Below are 13706 nucleotides of genomic sequence, written 5' to 3'. Positions count from 1 at the left end.
CACTAAGCTACCTGCCACCCCATACTGACTGGTCTGTAGTTACTTGGCAGTTTCGGGGGGTCCCCCTGACTTGAAGATAGGTGTGACTAGAGCCTTTTACCAGGCCTCAGGAAACTGCCCACTGTTAATGGAGATATTTATCAGGTGGTTTCGACCAGGTTGTTGATATACTTCTTCATGTATTTAGAGTAGGTGGTTAATAGATGGCTGAGGATTTTCACTACATCTGTTTGACACATCTCTCCCGAGTTCAAAACGGTCAGCTTCATTTACATCATTGCCACTGGTGTGATTTGGAGGATGAGCAAACGTCATGGCAAGCTCCGTCACTGACTGTATAAAAAAAAGTTACATTAATTTGTAGGGGTGTAACGATTCGTTTTAACAACGATTCGATTTGTATCACGATTCGTGGTTGTCGATACGATTCAAGGACGATATTGGTTCATTTAGAACGATACGATCCGAAACGATGCAGTGACTTGAAATCGATTCAGTAACCTTTTAGCCAAAAATTCAACCAGTGTGACTGAAATAAATACCTGGATACTGGACAGTGCAGGTGAAGTTTCCTAGATTCCTGTTTCTTGTAAGGACCGCAATGGTGGCTTGATAATTTCTCGCTCGTCGGCTTCTCCTCTGTCGTCCGCCATGCTATGTTTTGTTGTCTTTGCGCCTTTGCGCTGATGCTGGCGCGGGGCGATGACGTCACGGATAGGCAGACTGAATCGAGTAATGTTTAAAGCCTTTATCATTAAAAGTGCTAAGAAAAAACATCCATATAAAGTCTGACGTGCTTAAATCCAATGGGTTATTTCCTAGTATCGATACAATCGATTTATTACTTTTTAAAACGATGTTAGATTGATATATGTTGTCCAAAAGGCCAACTCGCCGAGCACAGATCGATGTAGTTGGATCATAGGAATATTTCGATACATCGATGTAGTAGATGGATCGTTACACCCCTATTAATTTGCAATCTGTCCTTGATCAGACAACACTCCCCCCCCCAACCACTTTTACAACAGTCACTTTTTTGTTTTAATTGCGCTCGTGGATTTATCAGGAAATGTATTTGTTTCCATATTATTGCACTATTTCCTGTTAAAACTGTCACAACGTTTTGCTTTTGCAGCACACAGTCCTTTTACCACAGTTTCTTAGTCCCTTATATATTTGCATATCAGTACTCCTGCGACTTTTTAGGAACGTTTTTCAATGCAGCATCTCGTTGTTTCAGGAGTTGGAAAAAGAGAATTGTCTAGCCACGTAACTGCGTTTTTCTTTGATTACTGCTCAGTTTTCTGAGAAACTCGTCTACAACTTGTCCAATAGTGGATATAATTTAATCACAACATTGATTTGTCTCATGTAGTTCCAGAATATTGTCCCAATTAAGTGCTTTCAGGTCAGTTTCTAACGTCTCCATATCCTTTCTGGGGATAGCCAGCCCAGAGGGTTTCCTGGTATTTAAATACCCAATATGTTTTTTTGGTGAGTTTTCTAACAATAAGGGTCATGTTGTGATCTGAGAGACCTGTTACTATAAACTGGGTGGTTCGAGCCCTGAATGCTGATTGGCTGACAGCCGTGGTATATCAGACCGTATACCATGGGTATGACAAAAACATGTATTTCTACTATTCTAATTACGTTGGTAACCAGTTTAAAATAGCAATAAGGCACCTTGGGGGGGATTGTGGTATATGGCCAATATACCACGGCTATCCAGGCACTCCGCGTTGCGTCTAAGAAGAGCCGTGGTATATTGGCCGTATACCACACGTCCTCTGGCCTTATTGCTTAATTAGAATGCACCAACCAACATACTATATATTGTTTACCTTAACCATAGGCCTGTACAACAATAAGCCATGAATTATCCTATCATGTGCAAATAAAGAAAACAAAAGGATTTAAAAACAAGAGAGTAAAACGTTTAATTTCATTTTTCATACGGCATACATGTTGAAATAACAGAAAACAATCAAAATGGAGTGGTTGGTTTGAGTAAGTATACAAACCCGATGGAAAAAATGGGTAGCATCGCATAGTTCACAAGACAGAATAACAAACAAACCATAGATCTCATTCTCTGTTGGCCGTTTAAAGAAACTTTTGCACACGGTAGTAGTGTAACACCAATCTCATGTCATGTAGTGACAAAGGCTACATCCCAAACGGCGACCTATAGCCTACATAGAGGCACTTGCCTTACCTGTGGCCAGAACACCCTGTTTAAGTAGTGAACCACTCAGCAGGTGACGTTAAGTAGTGACACGTTTCCTTTTAACTAACACCAGTCTGATGTTAAGTAGTGATAAACACGTTTCCTTTTAACTAACACCAGTCTGATGTTAAGTAGTGATAACCACGTTTCCTTTTAACTAACACCAGTCTGATGTTAAGTAGTGATAAAAACGTTTCCTTTTAACTAACACCAGTCTGATGTTAAGTAGTGATAAAAACGTTTCCTTTTAACTAACACCAGTCTGATGTTAAGTAGTGATAAACACTTTTCCTTTTAACTAACACCAGTCTGATGTTAAGTAGTGATAAACACTTTTTTTAACCAGTCTGTGTTAAGAGTAACCACTTTTCCTTTTAACTAACACCAGTCTGATGTTAAGTAGTGATAAACACGTTTCCTTTTAACTAACACCAGTCTGATGTTAAGTAGTGATAAAAACGTTTCCTTTTAACTAACACCAGTCTGATGTTAAGTAGTGATAAAAACGTTTCCTTTTAACTAACACCAGTCTGATGTTAAGTAGTGATAAAAACGTTTCCTTTTAACTAACACCAGTCTGATGTTAAGTAGTGATAACCACTTTTCCTTTTAACTATTCTACTACTCAGAGTTAGTCCATTCATTCAGGTGATGTTTTCTTCAAATAAACATTAAAATGGCCCAGTATGATTCAAACGGACAGACAGGTTTAAAACATGCAATGCACCTCAACTAATAGATGAATAAAACATGTATTTTAGTGTTACAGCACTGCTCAAAGAAACTGCTTGGAGAAAATTAACTGACTCCAACATATCAGTGGGTGGATTTCATTTGTATTGCATGTCTGTGATAAAAAATGTTTTAAAAACCAGATGATTTAAATAATTGTAGAGGTAGAGGTAACCCATTCAACCTTATAGAGTGTTGCATTAACAAGAGAGAAACAACAATCCTTTTCTCTCATATGCAAAAATCACACACAAATAGGCTACAGGCTCATTCAGTACATTTAAAAAAAAAGCTAAAACAAACCAGCCATGAACATTATAATACCACATTAGGGCCAAGACAGAACTGTTAAGAAATAATATCTGTAGCTGAAAAAATATTTCAAACAACAACGGTTTAAAATCAACGGCCAGTAAACAGCAGTGGAACTTGACCACCGGTTAGAGGGTAAAATCTGTACAAGAAAACTACTTCCTGCTTCCTGCATGCAACAGCCAATCAGAGCACACAATTCTCAAATGATGAAGAAGGTGGAACTTCTGGAATGGTCAAATAAAACAAATACAACATACATAGAATCATATCATATGAAAAATACTACCGTTGTGGAAGTTGCCTTTAGATATACTGCTTGGTCAGTTTAGTTCTAAAAAAAAAAAAAAAAAAAAAAAAAAAAAAACAGTATGACAACAATCCCTCACTCAGTTGTAGTGTTTCACTTACATACAAAGAAATGCAGACAAAATGTCTGTCCTATCCTCCTCCAGTATTTTAATACAAAGTCTGTCAGTTTGTCTCAAAGGATCCCTTGCTTGGAGTGACAGCAGCTCGGTCTCGGTTTGTACATGAAAGCAGTGACACTGTCTGTTAGGGGCATAGGTGCCGTAGAGGGGAACATAGGAACATTCTCCCCCAGAGAGAGACGGACGAGGTGTCGTACTATCTTAATCTAAATTAGACCCTACAACAGTTCAGTCCCTTCACACGGAAGTGAAACTGACAGCCATTACCACCACAGAGACAGGTGTCTTATTTAATTAGTCATTGACTATCAACTACTAGTTCCTTGCTCAGAGCTCAGTCTGTTGTTTACATGGAGAAATAACAAATGACAGCTAACGCTATAGACAGAGAAGTGTCTTCTGTTGTGGTTAGCCAGAGTCATTGACAATCACTACCACCAGGTGTCTTCTGTTGTGGTTAGCCAGAGTCATTGACAATCACTACCACCAGGTGTCTTCTGTTGTGGTTAGCCAGAGTCATTGACAATCACTACCACCAGGTGTCTTCTGTTGTGGTTAGCCAGAGTCATTGACAATCACTACCACCAGGTGTCTTCTGTTGTGGTTAGCCAGAGTCATTGACAATCACTACCACCAGGTGTTCTTCATCCAGATTGCCCAAAGTTCTGCGAGCGGTCTGGAGGAACTGCTGGGAGAAGTCACAGGGGGGGAAGGCGTACAGCATGCCCCCCTTTCCCCCCTCCTTAGCCCCGCCTACCGGTAGACTGATCACCCCTGCAGCCTCCTTGTTCCTCAGGTAGGTGACCAGGTGACGGAGGAGTCTGATCTGTAGGCCTGGTTCAGGTGGAGGGGCCTCGCGGTCGATTGGGCCCTGGAGGGCCAGAAGAACAGCGTAGCCCTCGGACCCACCCTGCTTGATCCTCCTGGTGACCTCGTCCAGCCTGGTCTGGTCCATCCTCAGTCGCTGGGCGATCTTAAGCTGGGTCAGTTTCCCCTTCGCCTGGTGGTCCTTCATGACAGAGTGGAAGAACCCAGAGCCTCCCTCGAGCAGGTGCATGTTAGCGGGGAAGCAGCTATTCTTCAGGGCGAAGTGACCGTGCCAGGCTTTGGCGAGGGTGGCGGCATACTCCGACAGCGTGCTGAGTGTCCTGGGGTCTTTATTAGGCGTGTCAGACGAGGTGTGGTTGTTGTCGCTCGCGTTTCTGTGGTTGCGGTCACGGTCGCGTTCCTTTTCCCTGTCCCCGCCGGTCTTCAGACCACCACCCCGGTCCTCGTTGGAGTGGCGGCTGCTGTCAGGGCTCTGTCCCCTGGGCTCGGTGGTGGAGTCTGGGGCTCTGACCCTGGCTCTGTCTGGGCTGTCCTCTGGAGAGGCTGGTCCTCCTCCTCTCACCTTGGACCTGCCTCTCTCCTTCTCCTGAGAGGGCCTGTCTAGGGAGAGGCTGTGGCGTCTCCGTCTCTCCCCCCCAGCCCGCGCAGCATCCCTCTCCTTCAACCAGCGCTCTCGGCTGCGGCTCCGGGCTGCTCGGTCCCCCCACCCTCCACGGGATCCCCCAAAAGCTTCACCCCCCCTACGCTCCAGGCTCTTGGTTGGGCTGGTGAACTCTCTGTCCCCCCTGTCCCTGTCCAGCAGAGCCCTCTCTCTCTCCCGCTGGGTGAACAGGGCGTGGGAGGGTGGTGAGCGGTCCCTGGTACGGAGCTCTCTCTCCAGGCTGCAGTCGCGGTGCCTCCCGCCGTACCCCTCTGGCACCAGGTCCAGGTGGGCAGGCAGGGGCACAGGGGTCTGGTACCCCACTGGGTAGCTACGAGGCAGGGGCTCCTCCGCCTTGGCAAAGTCCACCCTCAGCCTCCGCTCTGGGCCTCCCAGGGGGAAACCTCTCATCTGGGCACAGGCGGCCTGGGAGGCATCCAAGCTTTCATACTGAATATAGGCAAAATTGTCCCCTTTCACATAGTCTATGTTTCGGATGCTGCCGAAGCGGTCAAACTCTCGGGCTAGGGCTGCTAGGGAGTTGCTAGGGCCGAGGCCACCTACCCAGAGCCTCGTGGTGGGGTTAGCTTTACCATAGCCGATCTTCACTGGGTTCCCACCAATCACACGGCCCTGCATGGCTATCTTGGCCCGGTGAGCCATGTCTAAGTTCTGGAACTTGAGGAAAGCGTAGGCTCCCCCCTGACCACGCGCCGGACGTTTAATCACAACTTCCTCAATGATGCCGTACTTGTCAAACCCTCTCCTCAGCTCGCCCTCAGTGACATTGTGATCAAGGTTGCCAATGAACAGGTTCCTGCATGCCCGCGCATCGTCCTCTGGCTTTATGTCTTCATGCTCAGGTACTGGCAGCCCGTATGGCCGCCCCCTCTCATCCAACATCCCATAGTAATCTAAGATCCTTTCCCTCTCTCTGCTCAGTCCCAAACCCTCTACAGGGTAGTGTCTCAGTGGTCGGATGTCTCTGATACTGCTAACTCCAGCCCCGGGGGAGAGGGACCTCTGTCTATAAGGGGGATATGGGGCGCCATGAATGGGAATGTAGCCCACATCCGGCGGTGTGCAGCTGCGACGACGAACGTACATGGGCTCTACTTTAAGGGGGCGATCATACAGCACTAACCTGGTCTTTGCATGCCTGGCCTCTTTAGCGTCCTCCAGGTGACGGAAATTCACGTAGGCAACCCGGCCCAGCTCTGGAGTGTGAGATAGTTTCACACTAACGTCCCCGAACTTTTTAAACTCGTGGAACAGTCCGTCTTCAACATGTTCGTCAGAAAGTACCGAGCCTAGATTGCTAATGAGCAACGATTTGTATTCCAGAGTCCCCCCCGCTCCCCCCCGGGGGCCCAGTAGCTCGGTCGACGCTTTGCCTTTAGGCAGGGCGGCTGTAGTCCGGAGAGGGGGGCGGCCGATCAGACTGAGGTCGTGGTGTTGTTGTCGGTGGTGGAGGGGGTCTCCAGCGGCCCCGCGCTCCTCCCGAAGCCGCGTCTTTTCTCGTTCTCTACTCCTGCTCCGAGCATTTTGCCTTCGGCTTTCAGCGAGCAGCAAAGCAAGCGGTGGGGGCGGTAGGTCCTCTCTCCGTGCCCCATCTCGTTCACGCTCTCTTTCCCGTATTCGTTTCGCTAAAGCCCGACTAGGACTGGAGTCCCTCCCGGCCTGTCGTTTCATTTTCAAACGATGCCCAAACTTTTTAGCTAGCTAGTTAGCCAGCCAGCGTCTGCAGAAATAATTCGGTCTGGAATCAAATTCCTCGGTTTTATCAGACCTTGCACAGACACGGACGATTTAGTAACTTGTAACTAATGTCCGCGACGTTGAGACTTTGCATTTATTCTGAAATAAAAGGATAAACGCTTTTAAAAACATATTAACATCAGTGAACCTACATCGACGCCGCCATCTTGGACAAAAGGAATGTGCGCGTTTCGCCAATGGGAGGGGTTTGAGTCGACGTAGCGGGAGGGGTAGTGACGTCACATATAACGCATATTTCCCTAACCTCAATTTTGCAAATAATATGCGACACAAATTAGATAATTTGACAGGAATTTGTATGTATCATGTAAATTTATACTGTGCCAACATGAAATAAATGGTGCGTGTATTTCTATCTGGTGACTACAGTGCATAAACACTGCAGAATATCAAGTGCATTTCCAGTTACATTCAGTCAACACGCAAACCTACTGGAATAGACTCGCAATAGGTGAAATTGATACAAAGAGAATCAGATAGCTCAGTAGAAATGACCCAGCATCTGATCGAAAAGTTTGACTAAGTTCCTTATATTAATCATACGTTAATGACATACACTCCTCCCATTAGTGAAATATGTTGTTTATGCTGTTCTTCAGAAGCTCCCTTCAAGGGCTGTGACATTCAGAAAAAAGCTTCCGGAGAGTCATATGCTTTGGTAATGTAGTTAAGCCAGATAAATCAGTTGGTGCACAACTATTCATGCAACATTAGATATCCATCTGATCATGGCACTTCTGACACAGTTTTTTTTTGTGTGTATTTTAATGAAAAAGTATAGCACAGTTGTAATAAACATCAGGTCTTACATGAAAGGTTCAGTGTGAAAGAACAGCAAATTTCCTTTCAAGTTTTGTATTTTCCTGGAACTTCTTTCCAACCTCATCAGTAGAGGATTAGGGACAGTGTGGGTGCAGGTACTTGTTCTAGCCAAGCAGTGCCACACCTCAGTATCACAACTCAACGGTATTCGATTTACAGACTGATTAGCTGATTAGTAGAATCAGGACCTTTACTTACTGCTTGTCTGGAACAAATACCTGCACCCACACTGTCTAGGACCCTCTGCCTAAAAGCTTGTACACCCCTGTTCTATTTGATTATACCGTTAATTAAGTCAAATAATAAAGTCTATCCCTTCAAAAAGAAACTAAGGTCATGTACAGACTGTCGGGTGGTTCATATACCGCACAGCGAACATTACACACCACAAAATACCCTCAGGGCCACCATGGCCCCTTCACCAGGGCCTGTAGTCACAAAGTATCCCCCAAATGGCACCATATCCCCTACTTAGTTCACTATTTTTGACCAGGGTCCATATAGAGCTCTGGTCAAAAGTAGTGCACTATTTAGGGAATAGGGTAGTACTCGGGACACACACACACAGTGTCTCAGAGTTGAGGTGTGACCTAGGATCAGGTGGGTTTTTTGGGACCATTTCTTATTCATTATGATGTAAAAGGCTAAACTGATCCTACATCAGCACTCCTACTCCGAGACACTGAAAACGAACACAGGTCTGCATCCCCCTCCGTTTCGTTACAGATCTGTCCTTGCTTGGGCTGCGTTGGGTGCGTACTTGGGCATGAGTTCATTGATCTTGCGGATGAAGTCAGACTTTTCCGCGCAGCCTTTACATGACTCTCCCCACTCCTCCAGGATCTTCTTCAAGTCCTTTACCTTCAGCTTCTTCAGGTCCACTGTGCTCAGATCCACCTGTTTGTCTGCAGGCAAGGGAGAGAGGGAAGTAAAGATTATAGTGGAATGGAGTTGGATTCGTAACCTCACTCCTGAGCTTGAAACGTCACCGCCCGCAATGCCGAACTGCTAGCTTTTCGGTGGTGTAACTGGCTAAAGAACGTTTCAGGAGGGGTTTCAGGAGGTATGTCAAGTCTGTGCGGCAGAGGATTCGAGATGGAGTAACACTCTATTCTATGCTCCAATGTGATTCACTGACAACATGGGAGCACACAGTAGAATGCAGAGTCTCTTTCCACCTTCTATATAGAGAGAGAAGGATCACATTTCACTGCCAGGGCAATCATAGTCCCACACAAACCTCCACAGACAGGCCACGGTACGGTAATGACGTTCAAAATAGGTCTTCGTCAGACACCCGCGTTCGTGTATATACTGTAAATAGCTTGTACAATGTAGTCCTATGTGGCTATGTCCAAATACAACAACTATGCATGATCCACAAACAATTATCCACTGGTATTGTGACGGCTATAAAGAACAATACTGGCTAAACGTTTTGTGGTAGTCTCATGAGACTAAACTACGGGAACTAACGAGGGACAAAATAGGTAATAGGAGAAATGTCCTGTGTGGCTCAGTTGGTGTAGCACAGTGTTTGCAACACCAGGGTTGTGGGTTTGATTCCCACGGGATGCCAGTACAAAAAAATGTATGCACTCACTACAGTAAGTAACTCTGGATAAGAACATCTGCTATACTGAACTAAAATATCAACGCAACATGTAAAGTGTTGGTCCCATGTTTCATGAGCTGAAAGAAAATATCCCTGAAATGTTCCATACCCACAAAAAGCGTATTTCTCTCAGATTGTCCACAAATTTGTTTACATCCCTGTTAGTGAAAATGTCTCCTTTGCCAAGATAACCCATCCACCTGACAGGTGTCGCATATCAAGAAGCTGATTAAATAGCATGATCATTACACATGTGCACCTTGTGCTGGGGACAATAAAAGGCCACTAAAATGTGCAGTTTTGTCCCACAACAGATGTCTCAAGTTGAGGGAGCGTGCAATTGTTGCCAGAGAATTGAATGTTAATTTCTCTACCATAAGTCACGTCAGTCGTTTTAGAGAATTTGGCAGTACGTCCAATCGGCCTCACAACCGCAGACCACGTGTATGGCGTTGTGTGTGTGAGCGGTTTGCTGATGTCAATGTTGTGAACAGAGTGCCCCTTGGTCGCGGTGGGGTTATAGTATGGGCAGGCATAAGCTACGGACAATGAAGAAAATTGCATTTATTAAAAAAAAATAAATAATCGATGGCAATTTGAATGCACAGAGATACTGTGACAAGATCCTGAGGCCCATTGTCGTGCCATTCATTCGCCTCCATCCCCTCATGTTTCAGCATGAAATCCACAGCCCCATGTCGCAAGGATCTGTACACAATTCCTGGAAGCTGAAAATGTCCCAGTTCTTCCATGGCCTGCATACTCACCAGACATGTCACCCATTGAGCATGTTTAGGATGCTCTGGATCAATGTGAACAACAGCGGGTTCCAGTTCCTGCCAATATCCAGCTACTTCGCACAGCCATTGAAGTGGAGTGGGACAACATTCCACAGGCCACAATCAACAGCCTGATCAACTATATGCAAAGGAGATGAGTCGCGCTGCATGAGGCAAATTGTGGTCACACCAGATACTGACTGGTTTTCTGATCCAAGCCCCTACCTTTAAGGTATCTGTGACCAACAGATGCGTATCTGTATTCACAGTTATGTGAAACACAGATTAGGGCCTAATGAATTTCAATTGACTGATTTCCTTATATGAACTGTCACTCAGTAAAATCTTTGAAAATTGTTGCATGTCGCGTTTATATTTTTTGTTTAGTATAAATGACTAAAATGTCAATGTAGACAACATTGAGAAGGCTTTAGCTGTCAGAGAGACACGTAGTACTGAGCGATATTAACATGCTGTGTATGTTACATTAGCTTAGGCTGTATACATCATTATGTTATACACATCGTAAGTGTGGTTCAGAACTGTAGTATTGATTTCACTTAAACAACTGCATACTAAGTCATGTGAGATGGGTCCACCTGGGCGGCAGGTAGCCCAGCGGTTAGAGCACTGAGCCAGGTTCGAATCCCCGAGCCGACAAGGTGAAAAATCTGTTGATGTGGCCTTCAGCAAGGCAATTAAGCCCAATTTGCTACAGGGGCGCCGTACTACTATGGCTGACCCTGTAAATCAACACACTTCACTGCACCTATCCAGTGTATTTGACAATAACACATAGATTTATTTATTTTTTAATACTTTTTTTCTTACCGTATTTCAGTTCACAGATCTGACTGTCCTTTTTCTTCAGTTTCTCACAGATCTTGTCCACTGGTGTGTGGTAGCTCAAGGGCTTGGAGATCTCGTTGAGAATTTTGGTGGCTGCATCACTTGTTCCACCAATGTAGTAACACTAGGGTAAAGAAGGAAGAAAATTACAGCAATGAATCAACAACAAACCCAGTGGATAATCTGGATAGGACACAATGTAATTTACCGATTAGACTTCCATTAAACTAAAACAAAAATATTAGCCTAAATCACTTACAAAGCGGTTTTCCTTGCCCTTGGCGTCTTTGCAGGTTTTGACGAGGGCCTTCTCGATGTCTGCACTGGTGAATTTCACATTGTTGTCTTGTAACGTCTGGTAGAACCGACCCAGGAAGCTCACACACACTGAAAGGCAAAACAAGAAGACACCGTCATCGGTAGGACTGTAAAGTGGCGACACATCATGACTTACGCATTCCCTTATAGGCTAGCTAAACTTCAGATAAAAACATTTCATCTAGACCAGAAATAGGTAACTCCAGTTGTTGTAGACATATGGGTGGGCCAGGATTTAGACCTACAAACCTGAGTTATGTTATGGTCAATCAGTCTATGTTATGACACTTATGGATAAACCTGACCAATTCTACTCAAGTATGATCAGCCATCACATCTGAGATAAGAATAACAATTTCACGAAGGACTCAAGAAGCACAAAACGTCACCAACTGAAACCACATGCAGTAACTGGCCTTGGGCACAAGCAAGGCTTTAATGAGCAATTAGCTATATGACTTCATTGACAAGTACTAGCTAAGCTAGCTAGCTACAGCAAACTACAATACTTCTTTAAAAAATATATGTATAGCCAGAAGACCACATTGAAAGAGATCTTCTCAGCTATTGTATTGTAGTTAGCAAGTCAAAATCAATTTGGTGAAGATTGACTGATAATTCATGGAGTTGTACAACATAAGTTTCACAACATAGGTTGCCATAAAACTTAGCTACTACTAACTAGCTATATCCATAGTTAGAGTGACGTAAATATGAGACAAACCAACCCACCTTCACAATCCCCATCTTTCAAAGCGTCGCTACTACTCGGTACCAACGTTAGCGCCGCGAGGGCGACCGATAAACTACTCAAACACAACATTTTACGATGAATACACGTATTCTATTTTAGCTAGTTAGATGTAAATGTTACGATACAAAACTATTTAGCTAAAAATGATAACTACACATGAGCATCCAGAGTCGACGCCGGTAAATGTGAACACGCAATGTCCTGATTCTGCGAAGCTTCCTGCTAAACACATCAACCTATGCAGGATTCCCATTGGTTCTCCTTTCACTCTCTAGAACGCGATTGGTTCGTTTCCTGCAACAGTCCACGCAGTTTTCTCTGATTGGTCTCGTGCTCTTCGTTCCGGGGACATCGTCCAGTTGGCGCCATGCGATTGGATTAGAGCTCTGTATATTACTTTAAAGCAGAGATTTATATATAATGACGAGATGCTCATGTCTCCACCCTAACAATGGGAGTCGTCCCAAAGGCGGGAAGGCTTAGGTCCAAGATGAGCCCATAGAAACGCATTTGTCTTATTTTGGATAGATTTTGACAAGAGTGAAATCTCTCGTTTTGTCTCTTCCTCTCTGTTTACAGTCATATCTGATCATTTCCGGTAGGAACATCAGGCATAGAGCAGAAAGTGACTGCTCTTTATTCATTGGGATAATGTTGTCTGTGTCAATTTGTATAATATGATATAATATAGATCATAGAATAGAATAGAAAGCACAATAATATGGTCACCTCTCTGGTTTAGGCTGTTTTACAGGATGTTGGTGTAAATCAGGCAACCATGAATTTATGCTGCGTTCATGTGCTAGTCGGAACAAGGTTGTAGTTCCGAACTGGTTGTTGTTAAACACGTGCCACGTTCAACCCGTTAGCAACCCGGTTTCATTTCCACTAAACCAGTGGGCGTTAGTGGGAGAGTATGAAGCGAGTTGTAACTGGGCCGACAACTGCGAATTTTGTCATCGATGAAACATCTGATATCAATACAGTTTTCTGTTCTCAAAACGAACAGAGTGGATGACGTTTAGTAGACTTTACCCTTTGCCAGTTGTTTAGTAATGCGAGGGCGAATTGAGTCGTTGCAAACGCGCACTTCATACGGTGGGTAACTAACCTAACGGAAATATACAAAATACTTGCTAGAACGCGCCAATAGGATCTCACTAGCTCGTGCTTGGCTCTTCCCACCTGCTTGCCTGTTCTGACCACTATGATTCATTTGCTCCCATTGGAAACGGCAGGTGGTGGTGTATCTTGAGTGTTGTAAAAATCTTCGATGGTACTATACAGCATATCAAATTACCTTACCAATTTAGAAGTTTAGCTAAAGAACCCCACACAAAATTATTAGTGAATGGCGTTAAATCAGATGAAATTATACATTTACAGTACACGTAAATGCTAGGATAATGACCTAGTTATGTATTTTCCCATCACTATAACAACTGATAAATAATGACAAGTTGAAGCAGCAGCGAGTCAATAAAACATGATATTTAATGTTAGGCATTAATAATAGTGAATAAATTCCACATCACAGTAGTTGAAGTGAGTAGGAAAAAAGTGTTTCTATTTACATCTAAAATCCACATCACAGTTGATTCATGCTAACACAAT

At 44.3% G+C, this 13706-nt stretch overlaps 2 protein-coding genes across 2 annotated transcripts; both read right to left on the bottom strand.

Annotated features, from left to right (window-relative positions):
• Positions 1-2598: 2598 nt before the first annotated feature.
• LOC121577919 (putative RNA-binding protein 15B) lies at positions 2599-7110 on the bottom strand. Its single transcript, XM_041891907.2, has one exon. It carries the CDS (start codon positions 6866-6868, stop codon positions 4313-4315), a length of 2556 nt encoding a protein of 851 aa, XP_041747841.1. The 5' UTR covers positions 6869-7110; the 3' UTR covers positions 2599-4312.
• A 626-nt stretch (positions 7111-7736) lies between these two features.
• On the bottom strand, positions 7737-12308 carry LOC121578597 (mesencephalic astrocyte-derived neurotrophic factor-like). The gene is made up of 4 exons (XM_041892964.2): positions 12071-12308; positions 11280-11407; positions 11003-11144; positions 7737-8682 (listed from the first exon to the last, which is right to left on the bottom strand). The coding sequence occupies exons 1-4, from the start codon at positions 12159-12161 to the stop codon at positions 8498-8500; spliced, it is 546 nt and encodes a 181-aa protein (XP_041748898.1). The 5' UTR covers positions 12162-12308; the 3' UTR covers positions 7737-8497.
• Positions 12309-13706: the final 1398 nt, after the last annotated feature.

Source organism: Coregonus clupeaformis, chromosome 12 (assembly GCF_020615455.1).
Source record: "Coregonus clupeaformis isolate EN_2021a chromosome 12, ASM2061545v1, whole genome shotgun sequence".
Lineage (NCBI taxonomy): Eukaryota > Metazoa > Chordata > Actinopteri > Salmoniformes > Salmonidae > Coregonus > Coregonus clupeaformis.
This window is presented reverse-complemented; position numbering and strand designations above follow the sequence as displayed.

Coding starts and splice junctions, on each gene's coding strand:
- LOC121578597 (XM_041892964.2), bottom strand. CDS start 12,161: ATGTTGTGTTTGAGTAGTTTATCGGTCGCCCTCGCGGCGCTAACGTTG. Junction 11,145..11,279: donor AGGGCAAGGAAAACCGCTTT/GTAAGTGATTTA, acceptor TCTTTACCCTAG/TGTTACTACATTGGTGGAAC. Junction 8,683..11,002: donor GATCTGTGAACTGAAATACG/GTAAGAAAAAAA, acceptor CCTTGCCTGCAG/ACAAACAGGTGGATCTGAGC.
- LOC121577919 (XM_041891907.2), bottom strand. CDS start 6,868: ATGAAACGACAGGCCGGGAGGGACTCCAGTCCTAGTCGGGCTTTAGCG.